Source organism: Ochlerotatus camptorhynchus, unplaced genomic scaffold (genome assembly GCF_037179485.1).
Source record: "Ochlerotatus camptorhynchus isolate MF236.1 unplaced genomic scaffold, CSIRO-AGI_Acam_v1.1 ptg000336l, whole genome shotgun sequence".
Classification (NCBI taxonomy): Eukaryota; Metazoa; Arthropoda; class Insecta; order Diptera; family Culicidae; genus Ochlerotatus; species Ochlerotatus camptorhynchus.
The window spans coordinates 836,716-863,340 of record NW_027040824.1 but is presented as its reverse complement, the minus strand read 5'-3'; the positions used below and the strand labels follow the sequence as shown (position 1 = coordinate 863,340).

General features: G+C 37.1%; 1 protein-coding gene across 23 annotated transcripts in view; it reads left to right on the top strand.

Annotated features, from left to right (window-relative positions):
• The window catches only part of tmod (tropomodulin), a 212,476-nt gene that overhangs the window by 89,340 nt on the left and 96,511 nt on the right, over positions 1-26,625 (top strand). The window contains exon 1 of one of the 23 annotated variants that reach the window (XM_065231019.1): positions 23,066-23,638. The exons of the other annotated variants lie outside the window; for them this stretch is intronic. Within the exon in view, the coding sequence (XP_065087091.1) occupies positions 23,636-23,638 (3 nt within the window). The 5' untranslated portion in view covers positions 23,066-23,635. Of the gene's footprint in view, positions 1-23,065; positions 23,639-26,625 lie in introns of those variants that run through there. 23 annotated transcript variants of the gene reach the window in all.

The following is a 26,625-nucleotide window of genomic DNA, read 5'->3' as shown; positions in this document are numbered from 1 at the left end:
TTATCACGCTGAATCATTTTTTACATATCAACCAACAGTTTCGTGTATCGATTGTCGGTTGTTTACATTTCCGTGACAATGCAAAGCAAAGACACCAATGGTGTACTATTCCCAACATTTATCTGAGTCAATTAGCAAAATTGGAAGGTGTAAGCATCGGAGCCGTTGGAAACGCGATTTCGAAGTATGGTGATGAAGCAACAACAATCTGGACCAGAAATCGTGCAAGCTTTCACTCGCAATAAAAGTGTTTCGATTCGAGACGTGGCTAAAAATGTGGGATTTTCAAAGAGTAACGTCCAGCGGGCCAAGAAAATAATGGGTCTAAAAATGTATAAGAAGCAAAAGAAGCAAAAGCGGAGTGAAAAACAAGCCGCATTCGTCAAACCGAGGGCTTGAAAGTTATACGACCAATTGCTGTGCGGAAAATTGGTGTGCGTGAATATAGACGATGAAACGTTAAATTATGGTTACAAAACTCTTCCTTGTGATCAGTACTACACCGTTCGTGATGGCCGAAGTGTTGACGACGCGGATAAGTCGATTTTTACCGAAAAACTCGGTAAAAAGACTATGGTTTGGCAAGCCATTTGTGAGTGTGGTATGCTTTTCAAACCGTTTGTGACAACGGAGACAATGACAACCGATGTTTACGTGCGTGAGTGTTTAAACAAGCGTCTGTTACCCATGATCAGCAAACACGACACCTCAGTACTGTTTTGGTCGGATTTGGCGTCGGTTCATAACTCCAAGGACACGGTAGCCTGGTATAAAGCCAACAAGGTCCAATTCGTACCAAAGGAGATGAATCCGCCAAATTGTCCCTAGGCCAGGCCAATCGAAGCTTTTTGGGCCCTGACCAAATAATATTTGTAGAAACATCTAAAAGCAGCGGATTCCGTTACAAATTTTGCGAAATACTTTGAAAAAGTATCCATCATTGTTGGAAAGGCATTTGTGTTGAAGCTTGCGTGAGATCAAAAATCCACTCCTTGGCTTACGACTGATTGAATCTCGGATTTTCTACATTTAACTGTAAGAAAATTTTATAGAGAACATGAATTCGAAATAAAAATCTAATTTGCTGTAAATAGAGTTACGTTATCGTTTTTTTTTTATCGTGCTTAGACATTCTGGGACATCCTATAGCAGTAGATTTTAGTTGAAGTCCATGGAAGTTCTTCCTCACAACATCTGAGGATACTGTCATGGAAATTTTGAGGAGAATCTAACGCAAAAAAATAAATACGCGATTAAAAATATGAATAAAGGACAAATTATAACGCCACTTTACGGAAAATTCAAGGTAATTCTGAAAATTGTTCTGAGAATGGAAAGAAAAGGCCTAATGAGAATTACAAGGAAATCTTGACTAAAACTCCAAGGGCATATTGAAAACTGTTCCAAAAGGATTATGTTAAGAAACCAAAGAGGATCTGAATCTGATAATAATAATAGTTTTAAATGAATTCTAAGGCGAATTCCATTTCGAAGGATAATTTCCTACGAATCACGAGGAAGATACTTATTCCTCATTCCACGAATTTTTTAAATATAATTTCAACCGATTTTAAGTATACTTTACGAATAATGTTCCTAGGGAATCGACAGGAAAAATTCTTGTATAATTCAAAGTTAGTTCTGGGCATATAGACTATTATGAAATTACATAACAAATTAAGCATCATTGAAATATTTGATCAGTCTGAGGGCATACATTGCATCGACTGAAAGCATTCCGTGGGCTGCTCAAACTCACTCGACGGGTCGTTGGATGAGCACTACTGCTTTAAAACTTGATAAAACTTGCAATTTGGTAGCTTTCCTAGAATTGCGTACAGTAAAGACCCGATTTTATCAGCCCCATATTTGAAAATCTTTTCTAATGCTCTACGAAACCCTTACGCTGCTTCAGTGGTCGTATTGAACCAAAGTATACATTGAACATCCATCTTGAAGATAAATGAGAAAGATTTCGAATTACGGATATGTAAAGTTATTGAACGATGATAGACGTACGTGGGGGTAGGCTAACACAATCGGGTAATTACTATATTACTTAACACCATTAAATCCGACAGATGTCGCCAGCCAGTGCTGAATAAATAATTTTGCGGTATGAAGATTTTCAAAACAGATTGCGATGTTTTGACGTAGGACTACGTCTGTGATTTCTATATGGGGGTACACTTTGTGAAAACCTAAAATGGAACATGTAACAAAATTATGAAAGATTTTGAACGTTAATAGCTCAGCTGCCCCTGGACCAATTTCAATAATTTTATCACCAATCGATCTGCAATATTCCTACGTATCTAAAGTTAAGACTTTATCATCAAATTTCACTATTGAAAATTGCACGAATGTACAACTGTTGCTATGATAGTTAAAATTATCACCGATTGCCTGCAAAAAGTGATTTGCACAGATTTCAAAGTTGAATTCCATCCAGTCTCACCAAATGACGTTTATTCAATCACCGTGTGGTGAGTGGTGGTGTTCTCCAGTTCACAAAGAAAGGTTGCCTGCAAGCAGTAAGCTGCAGCCTACATGACAATCTATAGAAGGAGGAAGAAGGCGCACAGCTATTGATCTATGTCAAGCATGTCATAATAAAGAGTATAAACAGAGAGTACCCCGCTCAAATTCTTATTCCTACACAAAACACAAGCTTCTGCTGCAGTTAACAAATAAGATTTATTATATAAGATCACGTAGTCCTACGTCACCATTGCGTACAACCCCATAGGGCTGTCCCTTGTAGTTTTTCTAATTTAGTAATAGCGACTTTAAGTAGAAATAATCGATCGATCAAATTGCACCGGTATTGATATTTCAGTTAATAGTGAATTTCGCCATGCGGTCTCAAGTCGAGTTTACACCAACCCATACATTCAAAAAGGTGGGTCGACCTCTAGTGGTGGATGCCTGTATGAAAAACTTACACGGACCATGAAACCGACTCAAAATTTAGTTGAATTCTGAGTCGCGAGAAATTGAGTCATTTTGCCAAAATTGAATTTGCTCAAAAATGAGATGAATTTCCAGAGATTATCGAGGAAAAACTTCTCGAACATGAGGAAAATCGAGAGCGATTTCACTCAGTCTATTAGTAAATACTGTGATGACTTTTACAACTGCCTCCCTCCCGACAGAAATCCTGGCTACGTTAATGGTTCTGCATATCGGGTTCTGGTGGTAACATTCGACTTTCCCATAGTACTAAGCATGTTCCATAACAATCGCCTTGCTTTCAGTTGCTGTCCAGCTGACTTAAAGTAAGTAGTCGAAAGCGATTTTGTAGAGAAATTAAAAAAGTAACAACAATCATATCCATTCAAATTTGTGCTATAAACTTGATTATCGTTATATCGGTTCACATTTAAATGATAACAACATAAACCACAACCAATGACTGCGGTGAATCCGGATGGTTCAATCATGAAAAGGGGCGCTCCACATCTAGCAGAGCTATTATTTTTAACCATTTGGTTAATAGGTTCTGTGTAATTTCATTCATTTCCCAGAGCGACAGTCTGTTCTCTTAAGGGGGTATTCCCAATCTTTTGCCTTTTTTTGGCCTGTTCTTCAATTATTTTTTTTCAAGGAAAATGAATAGTAATGCGCCTAACTCTTTGGGATTCTTGTTTATTGAACATTAAAGTTTACAAATAAATTTTTTTCGACATAAAAAAAGACATTATTGACGTTACAAAATGGCGGCAAACAGACCCCTGTTCGCCGCAAACGCCTGGACGGGCGAAGACTTTTCTCTGGAACGGCTTCATCTGAAACAGATTTCGTGATGAATTAATAATCTGCATAAGATTCTCTGGAGCCTCTCCCGTTGGCAGCAAAAAATCTTGCAAATCAACAAAATGGCGGCCATATGAAAAACCAGGCGATTTTTAGCCCGCTTTTTTGCAGCTTCAAGGTGCTTCAAACAATGTTAAATGTTAATATTTTTGGCTGAAAGTGGGAGAAGCTCCAAAGAATTTAATAAGGAACAAAATGCGCAAAGATTCAAGTCAATATCTCTTATAGTTTCTGAGAAAAATCTTCGCCCGATAAAAAAAATGTGGTTTCGAGAAAAACGCGTTTAAAGTTTTGACTTTAGTTAAAACCATTTGGGGGTTCTTACCATTAGTCAGCTATGCCTGAACACCGAATTCGCTGATCGGAAAACGGCTTGGGGGGATGAAAGTATATAGTCTAAAGTACAAAAAAACGTGAAAAAAAAAATTTGATTTTTTGAAAAAAAAGATCGGGAATACCCCCTTAATGAAAAAATCACCCGAAATCAACAAGATCATTTGCTTTTCAAAACTGCATTTAACCAACAACGTGCAGATTATTTCGCGCTTGGATCACAGCCAGACAGTCGGCAGCAGGAATGTCAACAAACGAGGTTGACAAAAACAAAAATAACTAGGTAAATAAAAAAAAAATCGTACTCTCTAACGTTGTCCGTCTCAAAGTCGACTAATGTTAATTCATAAATTGAACCCTACCGTTGAAAATTCGATCAATCCAGCAAAAAAAAAGTCGCAGATATTTTCCTCTCCAGGGTGATTTCGAAGAAGGAAGCACACATGTGTGTGTGTCTCGAGAGATCGTTGGCAATAATTTTAATCGTAAATTAGTTCCGCACGTACGAATCCGCGCCTTGTCCAAAATGGGGGGTGCCTTCTCTCGGCCGGATCAAATGGTACCATAAATCTTCGTTTCGTTTCAGTTTTATTTTTATTGGATTTATTTTATGGCAATATTTTTACTGGCAGAATATAGCGGACCTACACTAATGCATCAATGTGGGTGTCATTTGGATGTGGATGCTATTTTCAGAGAACTTGAACTCGGTTGCGCGTTTCTCCGTTGGGTTATGTGGAGTCTTTGTGTTTAGGGGAGGATCCATCCGTCCTGAAGGTCAAGGAGAATATCACTTCCGTAAACAGGAACTTGGAAATAAAGTTGTATAGTGTTATGGTCTTACTGTTGAAATTGTTTAAAATACATGAGACACGAGTTTTTAACCCGTGACACGAGAGCCGGTATTTCTCCATTTATTCCAGGACTTTCAACATAGGACATAGCAATTTCGTGAAGATCCCACTCAATTATATTACTGATGTATGGATCACATGGCTCACGTTACGATCTTCATGAATAAATTGTCTGCAATTCAACGGTCATTTCCCGGTCAAATAAATTCTTAGTATGGGAAATCTCCAGAATTTTAAATTAGAAAACATTTCTTCACAGGACAATTTGCCGAAAGTCACTGAAAGCAAATCTTCTTTAAATGAGCAGTTCTGCCGAGAATTATTATACTTGATAATACTATATCTATTGCATCAAAATTCAATCATTTGAGGCACTGTAGCAGCGAACAGGGAGTGTGGTTCAGGGTTCATATGAAATTGTATTGAAGAAACTTTTATTCTTCCAGTTCATTTATTTAATAGACTCAAATGTCGTTAGTACAAATCAGCGGAGCTGAGTAACAGTTAATACAAAAAATATTCAAAAATGCATGTTGTGTTGCGTTTTTCGGTATTATAAAATCATTAGATGTTATTATGATGTTTTTAACTTGTCAGTTAAAAGTAGAGGTTGTAGAGTGTCACAATCACGATTTTATGATTTGTGAGCGTTCACTCAGAGTGAGCGCTCGCGAATCGTAAAATTGCTAATTGCCGCTATCTGAAAGCGAATTTGACAGGTTTTATGTGTCAAACCCTTGCCTTTCATCCTCTTCTTGTATCTAACAAGTACAAAATATAATTTTAACATTTAATGTTTCCAAAATTCCGAAAATATTTTTTTTATAGCGAGTGAGTAGAAGCAAGCCTGATTTATGAGTTCTTCCTGGGCGGCAACTTGATAGCGGTTTTCGCTCGTGCTCGTAACTTCCTTCTCTCCTGCATCATCTATTATTTCTTCTCCTCTCTATTTTGTTGTATATTTCATAATCTGGAGCCTTACTACAGGCCTCATTCGCGTACTTGAACCTGAGTTTTTGCTGCAGTTTCTGGATTTCGCACCTCTACCTCTTCATTCGTTTCCTGGTTGATGTTTGATTTCGGGTGTTGCCTTTCTGGTTCCATCCGGGTCTTCCGCTTGGAGCAGGAATTCATCCGGTGTCTCTCCGTCGTATAAAGAAAGCATTTATTCTTACTCACGTCATAAAATATATTCCCCTTCCGATTGAGAAACTGCAACAAGGAGGGACACATCCATGTATACACCTCGCACACCTGTGTACATGTCGAGGCCCAACTCTGCAGGAAAATTCTCCCAGATGGCACATACCCGAACTTCCCCAGCACCAACGTTGGATCATTGTCTAACACCTCCGGTGGTAAGTCGTACACTTGTATGTATTGAACTTTACCACCCGCATGCGACATCCGTACTTCTGTTGCCTTTCCATTAGCATAATGGAAAATTAATTGCTCGGAGTTATGCATCAGGGCATAATACAGACTTGATTCGCATTTAAACTTGTGAAGATCGCCTTGTCCACGGCAATCGGTCCAGTGATTCCAATCTCCCCCATGATATGCTTCGCATTTTCATTTACATAGGCAAACACAAGGTGTATCTTATTTCGGCCATATCGAAATGTCTGCTTCCAACAACGACAAAGGCACTGAACGAGCTGCAGACGCACCAAAAGAAGTAACCAACTGTCGATAGTATGATCGACTGAAACACAACTGCTCTTCCCATAAAAGCATATCAGTTACATCTGGAAAAATAACTGACTTCCCCCTGGAGTCCTGCTGACTTGCTCCGAAAGTGATTCTGACTTCCTCTTGAAGTTTCTCTAAACTTTCGCTGATACTAGCTCCGTAAGAACTTTCACTTTTCCTGGATGTTTATGACCCAACCAGGGGTTGAAACAGTTGACGTTTTTTTACTACACTCGCTTCTCTGTCATGCGCGACAGTCTGTTTTACATGCGTACACTCATGCTCTACCGTCGTCTTTCTCACACAACACAAATGGTAGAACAACATTCGAACAAAACGAATATTATCAAATAACTGTCATATGACAACGTTCTAATTCCTCAATTTTTTAAACTAAACCATCTCTGGTCAGAAAACGGCGCCGGTGGTGTAGTGGTAAGCGTGATTACCTCTCACCCCAGCAGGCCTGGGTTCAACCCCAGTCGGCGCCGCCGGGATGTTCTGAGGCATAACATCTCTGATCACGCCTTCCTTCGGATGGGAAGTAAAGCCGTTGGTCCCCGGTTCATGAGTTGATGGGTCGATAGGTAGGGTCCAGGTGTGGGAGCTGCCTTCCTGGCACGTCGGTAGCATTGGTGCTCAGCACGGAAAACAAGATCGACGGAAAAAGCAAACCAAAGGAAAAAAAAAAAAGAATCTCTGGTCAGAAGTTCTTTCCATCCTCTCAAAAATCAATTTTATCAGATTCCACTGGAAATTTCTCTTGATTTCTTGATAGATAAAATTTCCCGAGAATAGTGTCTTGGTCGAAGTGCTGTATTTTTAGCACGCGTTTTTACAAAATGATTCCAAAGAAATTCAACTAACATTTAGAATTGGGAAACACAATTCTCATACAAATTTATGGGGATATTTCCCAAAGATCTGCTGATAGCAAACACGAAACACAGCTATCAAATTTTAGAAATTAAAAAAAAAATGATTTGTTTTAAACACGTGATTTCTACAAACCCCACCACCCCCGACAGGAATCCCAACCAAACCTCAGATTTGAAGATGTTTTTCCTTTCTTTAATCATATGTTCATACATATTTACATGGGTAGTTCTTTCTAGTTCGATTATTTTTTGTTATTGTTGGTCTTGTGCCTGCGGTCGGACGTCATTTAAAAGGAACAGGATTTTTTAAATGGATTTGTTGACTACTGCGCACATTGTTAATTTGGGCGGATAATTTGAATTGATTTTTAATTTGTGACTAAATATGATAATGCCAGGGAAAAAAGATTCATCTGCATTTTAACAAACCCTTATCAAGTCCTTTCCTCAAAAACCGAAGGCCACCTACACAAACGGTTTGCTTACAAATGCTGATGGGCCCTTTTCTATTGTTGTTCCAGAAACATCTCTATATAGATATTCAAGCGAACAGGATTTCGAGTTATGGTAGTACCTAAATGTGCATGGGAAATGCAGTCTAGATATCCTCTGAGGGAGAAGGAGGGTTGACTGTATATGAAATGTGATTTGATTTGATAGGAAGACTCATCAACAATTGTTCTTTTCTTCATGTTGGGAAGGTTTTGTTTGTGGAGATTTAAAATTACGCTTCTTCTTCTTCTTCTTCTTCGCATTTCACTTCCACAGTTATTAATTGAGAGCTTTCGATGCGCTACCATGTTTGCATTAGTATAATTGTGTGGCAAGTACAATCATACTATATGCCCAGGGAGTCGAGAAATTTTCCAACCCGAAAAATTCTTAGACCGGATCGGGAATCGAACCCAGTCACCTCCAGCATGGTCTTGCTTTGTAGCTGCGCCTTTACCGACTGAGCTAAGAGAGGCCCCTTAAAATTACACTATGTTATGTAAATTATCCTTGTTTCGACTTAAGCTTCCATTGCCATTTTCAATCATCATGATATCTTTTTCAGCGTGATTATTTAGGACCTCCAAATTAATTATACATGGCACAGGAAAATTCAGAAACCGTAGGAAAGCTGCCATTTATACCACGATTATAAAAAAAAGATCTTTGTTACGGTACTCACCCCGTTTTCTACCTCTTAACTGGGGCCATATTAGATAACCAAGTCGAATCGACTGCCTTCGTACAAGCATTCATACGAAAAACGGTTCGTTTCGACTTCCCTAATAAGGCCCCTGATCTTCAAGTTTTAAAGGGTGATGACTATGTCGTTCCATATCGTGAAGATTTTCATTAATAATGGCAAGACTAATTAGTACTTCACGTAGATACCACGTGTGTGACATTTGCTTCTACCTAAAGATTTATAACAAAAATCTGGAGATCTCCAGATGATCCCGTTCCCACGCCAAGCCTAATAGTATCATAAGTCAAAACAAGAATAATTAGCAATACATTGTGGTAAATGTATAAATTAATGAAACAAATAATAACTTGAATGAGCAAATCCATATTTTAAATTTACAACACATTACATGTAAAAGAAACATTTGGAATCTTTTAAGAACCTCACCAAATGAAGTCACGAATGCTATAAGCGATTCTCCAACAGATGCATTTGAGCTCCGTCCGTTTCACATCAGTGAACATACCGTCAATCTAGCTCTTCAAAGGTTGAAACTCTCGTTTGCTGCCGGGCATAGGCGTAGTCAGAGGGGGGCAGGGGCCCCCTAAACTCAGCAATACAAAGGCTTTCGGGGAAATGGCGTTCGGTGAAATGGCATTCGGCCAATTTTCCCATAGTAATTTTTTTTTTCGCCCCTCCCTAGCTCGAAAACTGGCTACGTCGTTGCTGCCGGGCCATACGGCTTTCCTGCGTCCGTTCTGAAGCTGTGTTCGGAGTCGTTGCTCACTCCCTTGGTGAAGTTATTTAATCTGTCACTGCGGGAGAGTAAATTTCCTGAGGCGTGGAAATTTTCGTATATGTTCCCCGTCAACAAGAAATGTCCAGAATTACAAAGGAATCACATCACTATGTTGCTGCTCCAACGTATTTGAGATCATCATCAATGAGGCGCTCTTCAGCTCTTGTAAAAATTACATCTCCACGGCTCAGCATGGATTCTACCCAAAACGGTCAGTTACAACCAATTTGACCGAATTCGTGTCGCTCTGCGTTCGGACAATGGACTCTGGCGGATAAATCGACGCAGTTTACACTGATCTCAAGGCTGCATTTGACCGAGTAGACCTCAACATTCTTTTGAGCAGGCTTGAGAAACTCGGAATGTCTGGATTCTTCATCTCGTGGTTCATATCTTACCTTACGAACCGTTCGCTTTGCGTTAAGATTGGAGCTTCTGAAGTGTTCACGAACGTTTCCGGCGTTCCCCAAGGAAGTAATCGGGGACCCCTTCTGTTTTCGCTTTTCGTCAACGAGCTTTCGTGTCTACTGACACCTGGATGCCGGCTATACTACGTTAACGATGTCAAAATGTATGTGGTGATCAATTGCATCGCTGATTGTGAGGACTTGCAGCTGATTGTGGATCGTATGCAGAGTTGGTGCTCCCGTAATTTCTTGACGCTCAGCATCAACAAGTGCAATGTGATATCATTTCACCGCAAACAAAACCCGATAATATTTGATTATTCCATTTCCGGGCAGACATTAGAGAGGATTAGCCAGGTCAAAAATTTGGGAGTAACACTCGACCTTCAAACCGCACTACAATGACATCCTCACTAAAGCTAGCAGGCAGCTTGGCTTTAGGTTCAAAATATCTGAAGACTTTTGCGATCCGCTTTGCCTGCGGGCTCTGTATTGTTCGTTAGTACGTTCAATCTTAGAGTATAGTGATGTCGTCTGGTGCCCATATCAAGCATGCTGGATAGCCAGATTTGAGAATGTACAGAGAAAGTTTGTTCGCTACGCGCTTCGTCATCTGTCTAGGCGTGACACGGCTAACTTGCCGTCTTACGTGGATCGCTGTCGTCTGCTTGGAATTGACACTTTGGAACAAAGAAGTTCCGTCTCAAGCTGTGTTTGATTCCCCCAGATTATTTTGACAGCTTTTCTTTTACGCACCTGAGAGAGTGATTAGACAGCGTAATTTTGTACATCTCGCAGCTCGTAATCGGCAACATGGGTTGAATGAACCTATCCGAGCCGTCGCTAATACGTTTAATGACGTCTATGCATTGTTTGACTTTAATGTGCCGTTAACTGTTTTTATAAGAAGACTGTCCTGAATTAGAACGTGTCCTGTTTTTGTTTTAATTCTACCTTTTTAATTCATTAAGACCATCATATGGTCTTAATGGTATATGGACAACCATATGTCAGATAAATCATTGGAACAATAAATAAATAAATAAATAAATAAATAAATAAATAAATAAATAAATAAATAAATAAATAAATAAATAAATAAATAAATAAGTTGACTGGATAATTTTGCAGGATACTCCGGATGTTTGTATCTAGGTTTGTTCGTACAGTTTCAAACTGTGGACAATTTATTAGTATATGTTCCACCGTTAAAGGAACCTGGCAGAACTGGCATGTTGGTTGAGGAGAGGATGATATGTAGTGGTGATGACTTTAATAGCTTGATGAAAAGAACTATTGTTGAAAAGTAGTCATGGGCAGGGTTGTTAATCAATAACCGTCGATTACATCTGCATTAATGTCTGAAATGCAAATTCATCATTGCAGACGTTAACGCTAACGCTATCGATGGTTATCGATTAGCAACGCTGTTCATGAGTAGTCAATCAGATCACATATCAAATACAGTCAAGTCTCATTCTCTTTAACACGATATTCTCCCTATCTCGGTGGAAATCCAGGCTACTTCAACCACATTTCCCATGCAAAATTTCAAAATTACGGTGATATAGGGTTAACTACCCCATTCTCGGCCTATTAAGCACAACCCGGACTTAGTATTTCTTAATCTAGCGCAGTTTAGCACTAAACGGAATGTTATTATTACTGATGGCTTCAAAATTTATTTACCTTTCCGTATGTACCGTAAGATTTGATAAAGAGAAACCAATCGTTGAGATATTGTTAAAAGCCTAACACTGCTTCTTGTAGCAAAACTCGGCCTACGGATTGTAAACTTGGCCTAACGCATTCAAACGCCTTTTGAAACGCCACACGCTATGTCTGAAGGCACTTTTTTAACGTAGGACTACGTCTGTGATTTTTATATGGGGATACACTTTGTGAAAACCTAAAATGGAGCATGTAACACAATTATGAAAGATTTTGAACGTTAATAGCTCAGCTGCCCCTGGACCAATTTCAATAATTGTATCACCAATCGATCTGAAATATTCCTACGTATCTAAAGTTAAGACTTTATCATCAAATGTCACTATTGAAAATTGCACGAATGTACAACTGTTGCTATGATAGTTAAAATTATCACCGATTGCCTGCAAAAAGTGATTTGCACAGATTTCAAAGTTGAATTCCATCCAGTCTCACCAAATGACGTTTATTCAATCACCGTGTGGTGAGTGGCGGTGTTCTCCAGTTCACAAAGAAAACCTGCCTGCAAGCAGTAAGCTGCAGCCTACATGACAATCTATAGAAGGAGGAAGAAGGCACACAGCTAGTGATCTATATCAAGCATGTCATAATAAAGAGTATAAACAGAGAGTACCCCGCTTAAAACACAAGCTTCACAAGCAAGCCCGCACAAAACACAAGCTTCTGCTGCAGTTAACAAATAAGATTTACTATATAAGACCACGTAGTCCTACGTCACCATTGCGTAAACCCCATAGGGCTTTCCCTTGTAGTTTTTTGCAACATTCATGTACCTCAGTTTTATCTCCACAGGAAGTTAGTATTGATCCTTGCAATCAAATCTGCGAAGGTTTTAAAATATTTCATCGTGGGTTTTTTGAGAAAAAGTGTTTTTTGAAGTTTACTTAGCTGTTAACAAAGGCGTATACGGACTATTGGTTATACAAAACTGTTACGGATCGAAACAAATTCAGCTGAAAATGATTCAAAAGGGGATTAAAGTTGTCAAAACACTAAGTTTCAATGATACAGTAAGATTCCCTCTTCGGTACCGTCAGATATCGTAACAATGTCAAAATGTTTAAATTAATAAAATAATTAAACAATGGTTTAGTCTCTAAATTTACTATTATTGAGCCATTCCATTGCAAAACGATATAGTGGTTCTCAGAATTTGGTAGGAAATGGTAGTTTTGATCCTTATCGCAAAATATATTTTTTTTTTATTTTGTCACTAGGGTGACTATTTCAACGTTAGTGTAGTCCAAAAAATCGTTTATTTTTTTATTTTTTTTTTCAAAAATTTATAACTTTTGAACAACTGGGCCAATTTCAAAGATCAAAATATCAAATGAAAGAGTATTAAAAGTACTTGTAATGATGAAGTATAATGCTATTGAAAAATTGAAATTTTATATTTGAAAACATTGATTGTATTCGTTCATTATGGTTTTCATGGTTTGTAGATAGAGGGTGTGTTTACATTTTTCTTAAAAAAAAAGGCTTTTTTTCACAACATATCGAAAATCAGCGATGTGTTGTTTTTCATTAGCTGATGATTAAATACAATGGCGACCAGCGAATCCAAATTGCATATACTGATTCGCATTTGCGGCAGCCACCATATTGCGTTATTGGGATCATTCTTGGTCGCGTTGCCTTTCCTCATAGCTGATTTGAGGCCGGGCTGGATAGTTTGACGGCCGGTATGTCTCATACATTTAGCCAATTTTAGCGTCGGTAATATAACAAAAGTATAGTTTAAAGTCATGTAAAATATAAAGTTATATAGATAACTGTTACATACTAACCTTATTAACACTCAGATTAAGATCTTTCTTAAAGCTGAGTAAATCTACATGAGAAATCTTAATTTTTTTTCCTGACTGTTTCAAATTTAAACCCATTGGTCTTCCTGCGACGTTGGAAAAATTAACCTAGGCTAGTTTTTTGCCTGCCAACTATCTTATGCTTTTGGCAACAAAGTGATGCTTACTTTCATCTGCCAATTTGTAGAGATTCTGAAGTTTCCGGTGTTCACTATATGCATGACTTTTATCAGGAGAAACCTGCGTCCGACATAATTTTAAATTTTTTATGAATTCCTTTTTTTCTGTGGTGTTTTTTTCTTATAAATATCTACACACCCGCACAACTTTGACTGTCGAGTTTGGTTTGAACTTCTTGTTAACATCTTTTTTCAGGATATTTGTGAAACTAAATTTTCATAAACTGCTTCCTTTCTTTATACTGGTAAACAGCAATGTAACATGCGTGAGTCGTACTCACGATTTTTTTAGGTGGTAAACTCTCATTTTTACGCCCTTCCACCCTGCTCATGTCCTCGATCACATTTCATAAAGGAAGCGTAAAAGAGAAAGAGATATCGCAACAAATTCTCACTATTATACGTGTTTTCTAAGACATGGAGGGGGAGTTGTTCCACCAACGACCCGATGATACAGTTTATAGAAGTTACATTCAAATTCAAATCCCTGTTCATAAGGTTTTCCTTGATTTCGTTGAACTTCGATGAAATTCTTCAAACTTTCATGATTTCCTTTGATGTTCTTGATTTTTTTTTCCTGAAATTCTCGGATATTTTTTTAAATTCATAGTACTTTCCTAATGTTATTAAATTTTCCTTGTGGTTCACAGACCATCCTAAAGTTTGCAAAAATTTCCTCACGTTTAAAGAACTGTTTGCAGAACATCATTGAAATTCGTATAATGTTGATATAGTTCACAGAACTCTCTTGAAGTACGTAGAACTTACTAGGAGGACATTCAACTCCCCTGAAGCTCACAAAATGTCCCTGAAGTTGGCAGATCTGGAGAGCGAAGCACACCTTTAAAGTTTGAAGAATTTTCCTGAAGTCTTTGAACTTCTCTGAAAATTGTTGAATTTTTCTGCTTCTTTGGAGGAACTTATTTATAGTTTGCCGAACTTTCCTAAAATTCACTACAGTTCCCTATAGTTTGCAGAATTTCCTAGAAAGTCGCTGAACCTACCTGAATGTTTCCTTATTCAAAATATGGGAATTGCAATGAAGCTCTAGCAATTCTGTAGTAATTCAAGTTTGGGACTACCTAAACTCACTGGGCAAAAGTAGCGAACCTCATGTGAGTTTCATTCCTGTATTATCGGAAAGACGATTTTCAAACCAATTCGTCATGGTTGCCAGAAATTATTTTCGATCTCGCCATTGAGTCAAACATATATATGTTTTTTTTAATTCAAGCAAGTTTTCCACATCTCAGGATATTTTTTGGTGGCAAATGTCACCTTCACCACCTGCTGAGTACGGGACACAAAACTTTCCGATACCTACTATCTCCTTTATTGAACTCCAGTAAAATCTTTCAACGATCGTCGCTACTAAAATGGCTTGATTTTTTTTACAGAGTCACTTTTTCGAAGCACAACAAGCGAACTCTCTATTTTCTTCATGAAGTTTTTTTTATTTTTTTCCAGATTTTCTACACGATACCTCCAATAAAAACAAAAACACTCGAAACAGGACGAAAATCAATGCCTACTACGATTACGTGGCTGCCTCAGACTGTCCTGCTCGTTTCTTTCTCTTTTACTCTTATGAGGGAAGAGAAATTAATTAAGAAGTTGTTCTAGCAAAAAAATATTAATTGATTTTGGTCAAAGTCGACATAATCAATACGAATCTTACTCTTTAATGCCATTTAGTTTAATGCAATCATCATTTGAACCTTGTTTAACTGCATTTGTTCAATTCGTAATAGTTTTGTATCGTCAATAATCCATATACGCCTTCATAGTCGGCTTTGTAAACATTAAAACACTTTTTCTCAAAAAACCCAAGATGAAATATTTTAAAACCATCACAGATTTGATTGTTAGGATCAATACTAACATCCTGTCAAGGAAAATCTAAGGTATATGAATGTTGCAACAATGAATATTGGAGAACTTCGCGACTTGCTCTCACAAGAGCGCTGGACGGCACTGAAATCATTCTCATGTTTTATTGAACACCCGTTATAATAAGGTATACACTTATTTCCCTCTCTCGTTTTCTCCTTCTTTCTCTTTCTCTATCATTCTCTCTTATTTTCATATTTACTCACACTGCATCTATCACCGCAAGGATGCTGATAGATAGGTCCATATGTAAACGTAAGTTCATATGCGGGAACAACCCTATGCCAACCATATCGCGAGATCGAGTAAAGATATCGAAAAGTGAATAATATTTTCGCCCTTTTCGGTCAGAAAATTACGTTTTTATTTACAGAAGCATATTTTTAATTTGAAAATGTTTATCGTTCGACATTTTGGACTTAGACCTCTCACGCCACGTCAACGAAAAATGCTCAATTTTTTATATGTACCCGAACAATTTTTAGAAATACGCCCCACCATATTGCCGCACCCTTGGTGGTCAGATCAAAAAACTTTTAATATTTTTTATTTGGGAATGAAGCCATTTTCAAAGTTGATAATTTTATTTGAATTTACATTGGTGTTCGAAAATTATAAAAGATGAAATAGATGGAATAGAACACTTACATCGAATGAACCATAATTTAGCTTGAAGTAATGAAATTGAGTTGTTAGCGGAGTGCTTAAATAAAACAGCAAAAAAGGTTATGTTCCATTTAATTCCACTTAATTAATTTTATGTATCCATGACAGATACATATTTCGACTACAATGTGCAGTCTTTATCAGTGTCATTCCCACTAAAGAACTTATCAAAATCTAACCCCCTTAAGATAACCTTTTTTTTTCTGTTTAACATAATTTTGCTGCTCTGATGCTTAAATTAAAAAGTTCAAAATTTTTACACTTAGCGGAGAATGATCACAATTCTATTCAATTTGACGTATATTTCAACAATTTGATTATTTTAACACATTCCACTGAATAATTTTACAAACATTAACAAAATGCTAATTCTCTATTTTCTTTTCTCTGTGTTCCAGGTGAGTCCAATAAATAAATGTTCTTACTCTTAAAATCTCTCGTAAGTTCCTATTGATTTTCTGCATTCTATTAAAACATTTTCGATTATCACACCACAGTGTAATCCCCGATTACATCAATCGCAATAAAATCGAATTTCAATCACCACCGACGTCGTATTCAAGCCTTGACCATTAGATCACTATTGCGCCACAACAGATTGCCACTAACCGGTTACTATTTATACAAACGAATTCAACTGCACTTGACCGGTCGTGGAAAGCCAATTGCACCCAATTGTATGTACATTTAACCTTTAAACATTTCGATTGCAATTGAGGGTAGTTCTCGATTGATTTTAAGGATATAGCTTACATGTAACTCACGTATGGTTTAATCGATTGATGTTATGTTTGTAATCAAAATAACCCATAAATCTGATTAATTATTCTGCCTCACGATGTTGAAATGCTAGCGGACGAAATGTCTAACAGCGTTGTCTTGACGTTTAACGTTTCACTCCCGTCGTCGGTGCAGTTCATGTTCCGATTTAGCATCGTTAATTCTAATTATATACTACATGTGCCTCGTTGCCTCTCGTGACAATAGCGGCCACGGGCCGTACGATTCTAAATGCTAAAACGGCATCGCAATTTAGACCAGCTACCAAATGTGCTAGACTCTGTTATACAACTTTCATTGGTTTTGTTTTTATTTACATTTTCAGCGTCCATCCCCGCGTCTCGTCCTTTGGCGATTGTGTAATGGGAAAGCTATAGGACGTATTTTTAGAACAACACAAATTCAATCAAACCAAAACAGACGCTAGCAATCATTGAGGACATTGGTCCTTGTTTGATGATTTGGATGTTCGAAAACAAGAACATGTGACTTAATATGCCGCTAGGAATAGGGCATCCATCTTATTTCAGAATGGCTTTTGTTTTTATTTTGTACCAGTTCTTAAATTCTTTTTGTACAATTTTACTGATCAAACCAAAATCCCCCCGTAGCACGTAATTAACGCCTCCGGTAGGTTCCCCGTTCGCTCGTGGCCAAGTAAAATGAACGATTTTAAACGCAAATAAAACAAATTGCTGCCCGTTTAGAACTGCCGGTCGAATTTGCTTCACAACACAAGCTTCCTAGGAAACGCAAACGGGAAGAGTATTTTTAGCAGCTTTCAATGTTCAATAAGTCAAACGCATGCTAACATACAAAGTAGTTACATTGTGGGAACCCACTGCTTTTTGATTGTGTTTCAGTACGGCGGTGGATGGATGATTGCGAAGCTAATAAAACTTTTATTTGCGGAGTTTCATTATCCGATCATTAATTGGTTCCATTGTGCTAAGCACTCGCTAATCCTAACTGAGTTCTTTGTCTTTTCTTCTGGTTCACACTTGAATTTGATATTGGAAAACAAATTTTCTCAAAGTTGTATATATGTACCGAAATCCGGCCACAAATACAGACACTTTTAAAATTTGTTATTGAGACCAACGAGTACCCATTCGGCATAAATATGTTTGACATACGGACGGTAGGGATACGTACGTTAGGCATATTTGGAAATAGCAAAGCATATGTGATTTTACATGTACAGCAGGTCAAACCCTGAGGAACGTCGGACCAGCAAAAGTAAAGTATGTAAGATCTCTTAAACAAATCCAAAGTTCTAGAATCTTTAAATCACCAAATCCGGTATGCACCAGCGTCAGAATCATGATTTTTTCACAATTTTCCAAGTTAAAATTTTCACGGACCCTTAAAATCCTAGATCTATGTTTATATTTGATATAACGAACAATTGTCAACAATATCAACAATATTTAACGCCTTTTTTAACGGTACTCAACCGTCAAACTGGTTAACTAGCATCAATACATTTTCGAATAGATTGCATTATCAATTTTTTAAGTCAATTTACGTGAGAAGTCAATCAAGAGGGTCTGTTCACAACTATTCAAAGAGGGCCTAGAGTCTGTTAACTTTAATTTTGATTTCTGGGAGAATTAAAAAAAAAACAACATAAAGTAGATAATTAATTTTAGAGTGATTATAAAGCCATAGGTCATTGGCTTAGTCTGCAATCTGTAGAGATACGTAGAGTCCCACCTTTATATATATGTTAGAGTAAGTATCTAAGTAACGAAATAAGTGGTTTACTTTTATTGTTATTACTACTCTTGATTTTTAAACAATATTTATGAAACTTATTACCCGAGTAGCACACTTTCATCACAATAAGTTACAGCAACTTGGTTATGACTGAAATAAGTCGTATATAAGTTTCTACAATTGATTTGTGACAAGCGTGCTACTAGGGTAAGATGGGGTAACTTGCAACAGTTAACTCTAGTAAAGCAGTTAGGTTAATAATGTTCCGTTCATTGAAAATCATGTGAATTTTCATCCCTTAAGTTTCATAGACTACTATGAAGTTCTCAAAATGTTTCTGAAGATCGCTGCGCTTCTGTGAATATAGTTCTATGATTTTCACTGAAGTTTTCAACATTTTTCTGACGTTCTTGGAAATGCACTTAAATTATCGACACTAATTAATTACTTCATCAATAGTCTAGATATTCCTGATTTTATTAAAACTGCCAAAAATTTCTGAATTTAATTAAAGACTGCCCTGAATTACTCAGTATTTTTTATAAGAGCTTACAACTAAACGGAAATTTATAAAATTGCTATTAAGTTTCCACAATTTTCCTCAAGTTTTATAAACTTAATAAGCGCTCACGGAACTTTGCCTTAAATCACTAATTTTGCCTGAACTTACCTGGACATCCCTGAAGTTTTCTATGCTTACCTGAAGTTTTCTAAATTTGTTTAATGTTCCAGCAAATTTTCTGATATATATTCATAACAACCTGATGCTTCTGAAGTTTCCAGATCAATCATAGAATTCTTGGAATAACCCATAGAAACAATCTAAATTTCTTTGAAGTTCTCTGGAATTTCTTGAATTGGTGCTTGCTAAAACTTCTAGCCCTTTTTTATATTATGATTGTAAAATGTTCTCAAACTAAAGCTAATTTTTCGAAAAAATTTGAAGTACTTGAAGTATCCATGATATCATGATATAATCCGTGCTGAGCACCAATGCTACCGACGCCAGGAAGGCAGCTCCCACACCTGGACCCTACCTATCGACTCATCAACTCATGAACCGGGGACCAACGGCTTTACTTCCCCTCCGAAGGAAAGCGTGATCACCCCCGGCGGCGCCGACTGAGATTGAACCCAGGCCTGCTGGGGTGAGATATAATCACGCTTACCACTACACCACCGGCGCCACTATTGTAAACACCTTTGAACTTTCTGAAATTTTCTGGACCTCTGTGAAGCTCCTGGAATTTTTACGAATTTTTTAGAAATTCTCTCAATGTCTCCGTACTTCCCTGAAATTCGCGGAATATCTTAAGGGTTCTCGATATTTTTATAGCACATCATGGAACTATCCTGGATTTGGCTAAACTCACTCTTATAGATGTTTAAAACTTCTTAAAAGTTTCTACAACTTTCTTCAAGTTCTCTTTATTTCTGTAGTACTCTTGGCCGGTGATGTTTTTTTTTTCGAAATTTTAGGCACTTTTAAAAGTTCCTGCAGTTTCTGTTCAGACAATATGTTTTCTCGTCGTAATCGAATTTGGAAGCAAGAACCACCAATCTTACCCTACCTGACGGTGGTTTTGGTTTACATCTGGGTACTGCGGACTCACTCAATATGCTTGTCACTTGGGAGCCAGTCAGAACTGTCAAACAGGAGCCAAACATTCAGAAGCAACAAACTCAGTTACTGTTCTTACCTCTCGTCAAGCATTGCAATCTCATAAAAATGATTCATACTTTTTCATAACACATTCTTAATTGTGAGCTCAATGATGAAATTATAAAAACCAGCATAGTTTTTATGACTCAGCTGAGTTTTCAATTGCAGTAAAACATAGTTTGGCGAAACATGTATGTAAAGCACTCCAAGCTCAGAGCTTTTGGCGGGAATCAACTGAGAAAGAACAAAACAATTTTAAACTTGAAAAAAATTTCAAGCAGTTTTCCATTGGCTTGCAAAATGAAATCTATTTACTCCGCAGTACTCAGGTTTACATTAGAAATTTTCAGTGGGAGAGATGGGTGGAGAAAACATAATAGTATTTGGCAGCAGGGTTTTGTATTTAAATTATCTTGCAACCCTTGCTAGAAGCTAGCATTTCACATTACTTTTCTTTTCGATGTACGTGCCAAATGATAATTGAGTGCATCGCAATATTTGACACATTTCTTGGCGCCGTTAATTAACCAACAAAGATCAATTAATCAATAGAGTTAGAATATTGTTTTTGGTTGTAAAAACTAGTTGAATTTGAGAAGCACACAAAAATTAAAGGAAATTGAATTTCTATTTGATGGCAATACACTCAGATTTTTTTTTACACGGGGCTTATGTATCGTGTAAAGAAAACCGTGTAAAAAACCTACGAGATTTTGATTTTTCACATGCTTAAATGTTGTTGAAAAATCGGATTTTGATGCCATTCGTAATTATATCATGCTATGGTCCATATAGACATATTTTAAAAAAATCTGAATTTACATGAAAAATTGTGATTTTTTTTAAGTATGCCATTCGATTACCTATAGCTTGAAACGGATAATGTGATTGGAATCAAGTCAATAGGTTGTATCGTTGTCCAAAAGATCGTTAAAAACGTACCGTGTAAATCGCGAAAAACCGTGTAAAAAAACCGCGTAAAAAAACCGTGTAAAAAAAGACTTCAGTGCACTCTCAAATATGATCTAGAAAGAATACCTACCCAGTGGTGTTATTGTTTTGCGTTGGCAAGTCTTAACTTTCTAGAAACCATCGAAAAAAGTCATTGTTTACAAAAGCTGTTACGCCCTAATTCCAGCTCTATCTAGAGTTAGAAATCATCAGAATAAAATCAAATGGGAATGTTCGGTTGGGTCAGATTTTGACAGTTCATTTGGCTCAAAACATTCTCTCTGCTCATCTATTCCTCTGACGATTTCTAGTTTATATGGGCAGGCTATGAGCCTATGAGTTTCGATAAATTGACATTTGAAACTTTGTTTACAAAACGAGGTACGGTTATTTGAAAATTCACTATTGATTTCTAATACTAAATGGTGAAACATTAAATTAGTGTTTATTTCATAACAACGATTGGGACCTCGACTGGGGGTGCCTTAAAAGTTTACTGATTTTGAACAAGCAATGATCGTGTTTTCATGCTTGTTGTAATGAAACTTAAGAAAATTCTCAGAGTGTACAAAATTACCTGCACTTTTTCAAAATTTCTGACACTTATATGGAGTTTCAAGCAGCTTAACTCAGCTTCTACAAAGTTTGCTGCACTTCTACGTTTTTCGTTGATTTTTCGCGAAGATCCATGAACGAAATGTCATGAATTTGTTCGTAATTTTCAAGTCTATTTCAAGTCCATGAGTCTTCAAAAAAGTCATAAAACGCTTTCCTTGGGTATGAGCCCAATATTATGGGCATTAACCCTACTTGAAAAATAGTTTTAAAAATGATTAAACTTTATACACAGCGGTTATTTTTCTTCTATACTGTTATGTAGTCTTCAACACATAGGAGCTATTTACTCTAAGATGTGTGAATCCCGTGCCATTTCTAACAAATACGTTTCGACGTTCGCACCGAGTGGATCCGAGTTCTATGAATATGGACTGTAATAAAAGCTTCGGTTGAACGTACCCTCCCTGCATCACGTAAATTTTGAATATCACCTCTTTGTGCCATTCCCTAGTTTCGTCACAAACACTTATAAACCAGACGTCGCGGCGGTGGAAGCTTTTCATGATTTGTGAAAACAGTGCGCATAACCCATACATGTATTGGGATCATAAACTTGAATGATGTTGATAGGAAGCATGCTAGTATTACTTAAATACATTCACCAACCCAGCATAAAGTACCGCTAGGAGCATGAGACTGCATGATTCGCTACAATCAAAGCAAGAAACGGCAAACGGAGGGGGTGAATGCACGTTGTAGCATCGGCCATAGTATATGTACTCACAAAGGTACGTGTTTTGATTTGACTATATTTTACTCTGACATTGATGATATGATAAATTCATTAAGATTTTGATCCAAAGTTATGTCATGTGGAATGGCTTAACAGTGTGTAATTTACACAACGTATGTTACTGTTTCATTTGTGAAAGAAATGTTATCTATATGATACAAATCGTTTAATTTTATTATCCTATATGTATTTCATTGTTAACTAAAAACATTCATCGCCAGCCCACAGGCTACCGCAAGCCATCTGTATTGGTGAGTACGAGAAGGCTCCACACCAGTCCAGCATACAATTCACTTTATGATTCCATCAATCTACTCTCTGCTAAGCTTCAAACTCATTGCAGTTGACTTGAATGGGTGCAAGTGGTTGTGCGATCGATGTGACTCAGCTCGAAGAGCCATCAGTATCTATAGTACCTAGTCGTCGCTCGGTTGATACCCAGCGTTTGTTGTTTCTCATCTACCCTACGTACGTACCGTGAGTGCAGTGCAGCGGTGGCTCCAAGCGACAATCAAGCTGTAATCAATACACGAAGCCCGTGCTGCTGTCAGTGTTTATCTGTCAATCGAAGCTGACAGAGTTCGGTGGTAAAATTTCTTACCAGTGGAAAAGTTAATCGCTTTTATGTTGAACTGAATTTCGTCGCATCTTGCATTAGAAAACGCACGGTGTCAAAGTGTCATCGCATTTTGTATTAAGGTGTATGTTTGTGTATTAGTGGCTGAGGTCATTGTGTATTTCGTGTCATTTTTATTAAGGGAAAAAATCGAACGACCCAGCCCAAAAGTGCTAGATTTGTGTGATATATCGCGAAATATTTGTGAAGCCAGAATCGCTTTAAGTGTGACCGCTTGCTGATTTTACTACCTTGACAAAGTCAACCCAGACGCAGCTTTAAGGAGATATTGTTTTAGCGAGAAGTTAAAAATCGATACTTCAAAATGGTAAATTGCACCCACTTGCTAGGCAAAAGCTCTTTTGGTTTTTTGTTTATATAACGATTATTGTCATAAATTGTCATTTGGACAACCATTACCGTCAGCGAGGAATCACACTTGAGTGTTAATTAAGATCATATTTTGTTCATATTCCACTCGAGTCGCTTGATTACATTTTTGTATGAAGTCATATCTGTCAAATGAAAAGTATACGCACACAGAGTTGTGTGTCGCATGTGATGACAGGGTTGCCAGGGCATATCACTCATATGAGGCGCATTTTCTATACCGGCAAAATGGTTTCAACGAATTAACCCAACATGGAAACATAGGATTCTATGGCAGATTTGTATAACAGATTTGCAGAATTTGTAAAGTAACGTCAAATTAAGAAATTCGGTATAGTGGTAATTTGGTAAATTATATGTTGGCTAGTTTTTCGATCTAAGATAGTTTCCCCCAATTTCATGGGCTAGAAAATCATCTTGTAAAGGTTTTACACGATAAAATGATTTCTAGAAGAAAACAAATTGCTTATACGCTACAGTTCGTTTTAAGAGGTACCACTCCAGACAACCAGAATGCGCGTATATTCAAAGTTGTTTCTGTGATACACAAACAAACAGATCGTATACCACGCAAAAAAAATGCTTATACGTACAAATTAGGAGGTCACTTTCGTGCAAATTGTATTTTTTAAACGTGTTGAATTTTTGGTCAGTTTTAAAGTATTACGATGTAATCCGATTTAATTTGTGATACAATACGATGAAAAACTTATTCATTGATTTAACTTAATCAAAATGTAACGTATGTCATTCTTATATACGATGCTGACTTAAATTGTAGCAATTTGCGAAACTGTATATACATTGTTATACGACTTCAGGTTGTATGGGACTGCATTTAATGTAAGAAACATGTACAGTTGTTGTAAGAAATCCACATTTACATTTTGATGCAAATGCCATTTGTTTTTCGAGTGTTTATTTTAACAATTCAATAATGAATAAGGATCAATTTGTCGATCGTATATTTTGCTATTTACCTTTATTGAAAATCGTCGATCAATCTATACCGTATTAAAAATTTATAACAAATCAACACAGTAGCGTCGAAAACCCTATTTCCATCATGGTTATGAAATTGCACAGCAGTATTCTGGATTCGGTTTGAACGTGACTATCGAAGTGATTATATTTTAGGTTTCTTTGTGCGATTCTCTAGAAACTGTCCGAGTTAAAGTCTGAAATATTCTAAACTAAAAATTGCTTAAAGCACATACAGTAATGCACTAATGGTTAACTACAGAGGATAACGGACTATGTCTAGAGACCATAAAAATCGTCTTTAAAGGTCAAAATGGAATAAAAATCCGAGCTGCGAAGAGACCATAAGTACAGCATAGGTAGTGTGATCTTTGAAAGTCAAATTAAATTCGAGAATGACTCCCAAATCCATAGCAGTTGAATCACGTTTCAAGCTCATCCCTCTTAAGGTGTAATCGTGGAAATGCATAGCACGTTTTCGATCGAAGGAGATGGCCGAGCACTTGGACACGTTTAATGACATCCTGTTAATCCAGCACTAATCATCAAAGGCTTCTAATTCCTGTTGTATGAAGTGTGCGGCTTGAGGCCTTACGTAGTAGAGCTTCATGTCGTCGGCGTTTTATAGTTTAAGGCATTTGAGGATCATATTCACGTCATTCATATACAACTGACTGCCTTGACAAACCAGATGTAACATGAAAGGGTAAAGAAGTGCAATCGCCAATCTTAACAGACATAGATCTGCCAGTCAGATAGGAACGAAGTCAGCTTAGTAGATTGTCGTTAACACCCATGTTGCTGTATTTTGAGATGGCAATCTGATGGTTCTCTCTATCTAAAGCTTCAGAGAGGTCGATCTGACAAATAATGAACGATGTAAAGGCGGTTATATTGGTTGACGTCGAGATCTTGGGCATAAAGCAGGGTGTCGAATACGTGGTAAATCCTGGAAAATCGAGGAATATCAGGGAATACATATTTGGACCTGGAAAACCAAGAAGGTAATTCAACTCAAATTATGGGAAATATTTCTTTATAACAGAAACTTATTAATAAGTATGACTGACTTCACTAGTTTCAAAAAACTTAATTACTCGGTGTAGTTTGAGGATGGATTTTCATTTCAAATTTTAATAAGAGTTGCGAACTTGTGATCGTTCAATACTTGATGCTGAATTTTTTTAAGTTGATCAAAAGTTACTCAAATAAAAGGGTATTTCAATGACTTTGAGCTTATTATAAATTCAGCTCCCACTGGGTGTTGTCACATGCCTGAGTTGAATCGAGATAAAAATCCATTTCCGTAGACGCTACACACTTAGTAAAAACATGTAAATTTAGGTTCTCTGAGACTGACATATACGAGTGTCTATTTTGACATAAAAATGAGTCATAACAGACGTGAAATTCAACTCAATAAAACGTACTTTTCGTCGAGTAACGAACTTTTCAGTCTAGGAGCATTTAATTTTACATGAAATATTTGTTTACGTCTGATCCTTCATGTCAAAGATGGATTCCGTCACGTGTAAAATAAGTTATTTTTTAATGTGTAGAAGCTGTTAGTTGTTGCAAAATTTAAGCTGCTAAGGGTATAATTCATCTCTTAATGGATGTTACACCTAATTGCGTCTGACAAAATTTAACCTGCGAGTGGATTGATACGTCTGCTCGATCCAGCTGCGTCCAACAAAAATCAATCCTTTGAGCGCAATGGAGCGCCTTTGAGTAAATGCAATAATGGTGAAGAGTTAAGCTGGGCTTAGTAAGGCAAGTCACTGATAAACTAAGTTCCATTCAATTGGCTTGAAGCCCGGTTCATTTTTTTTTTTTTCAATTCGAGTGTGTTGATCAATCGACTTGCCTTGTCTAAACTCAACTTTAAGAGAAGATTGTGATTTTTTCTGAATACTTCTAGTTCCTTATTGTGTTATTGTGTTG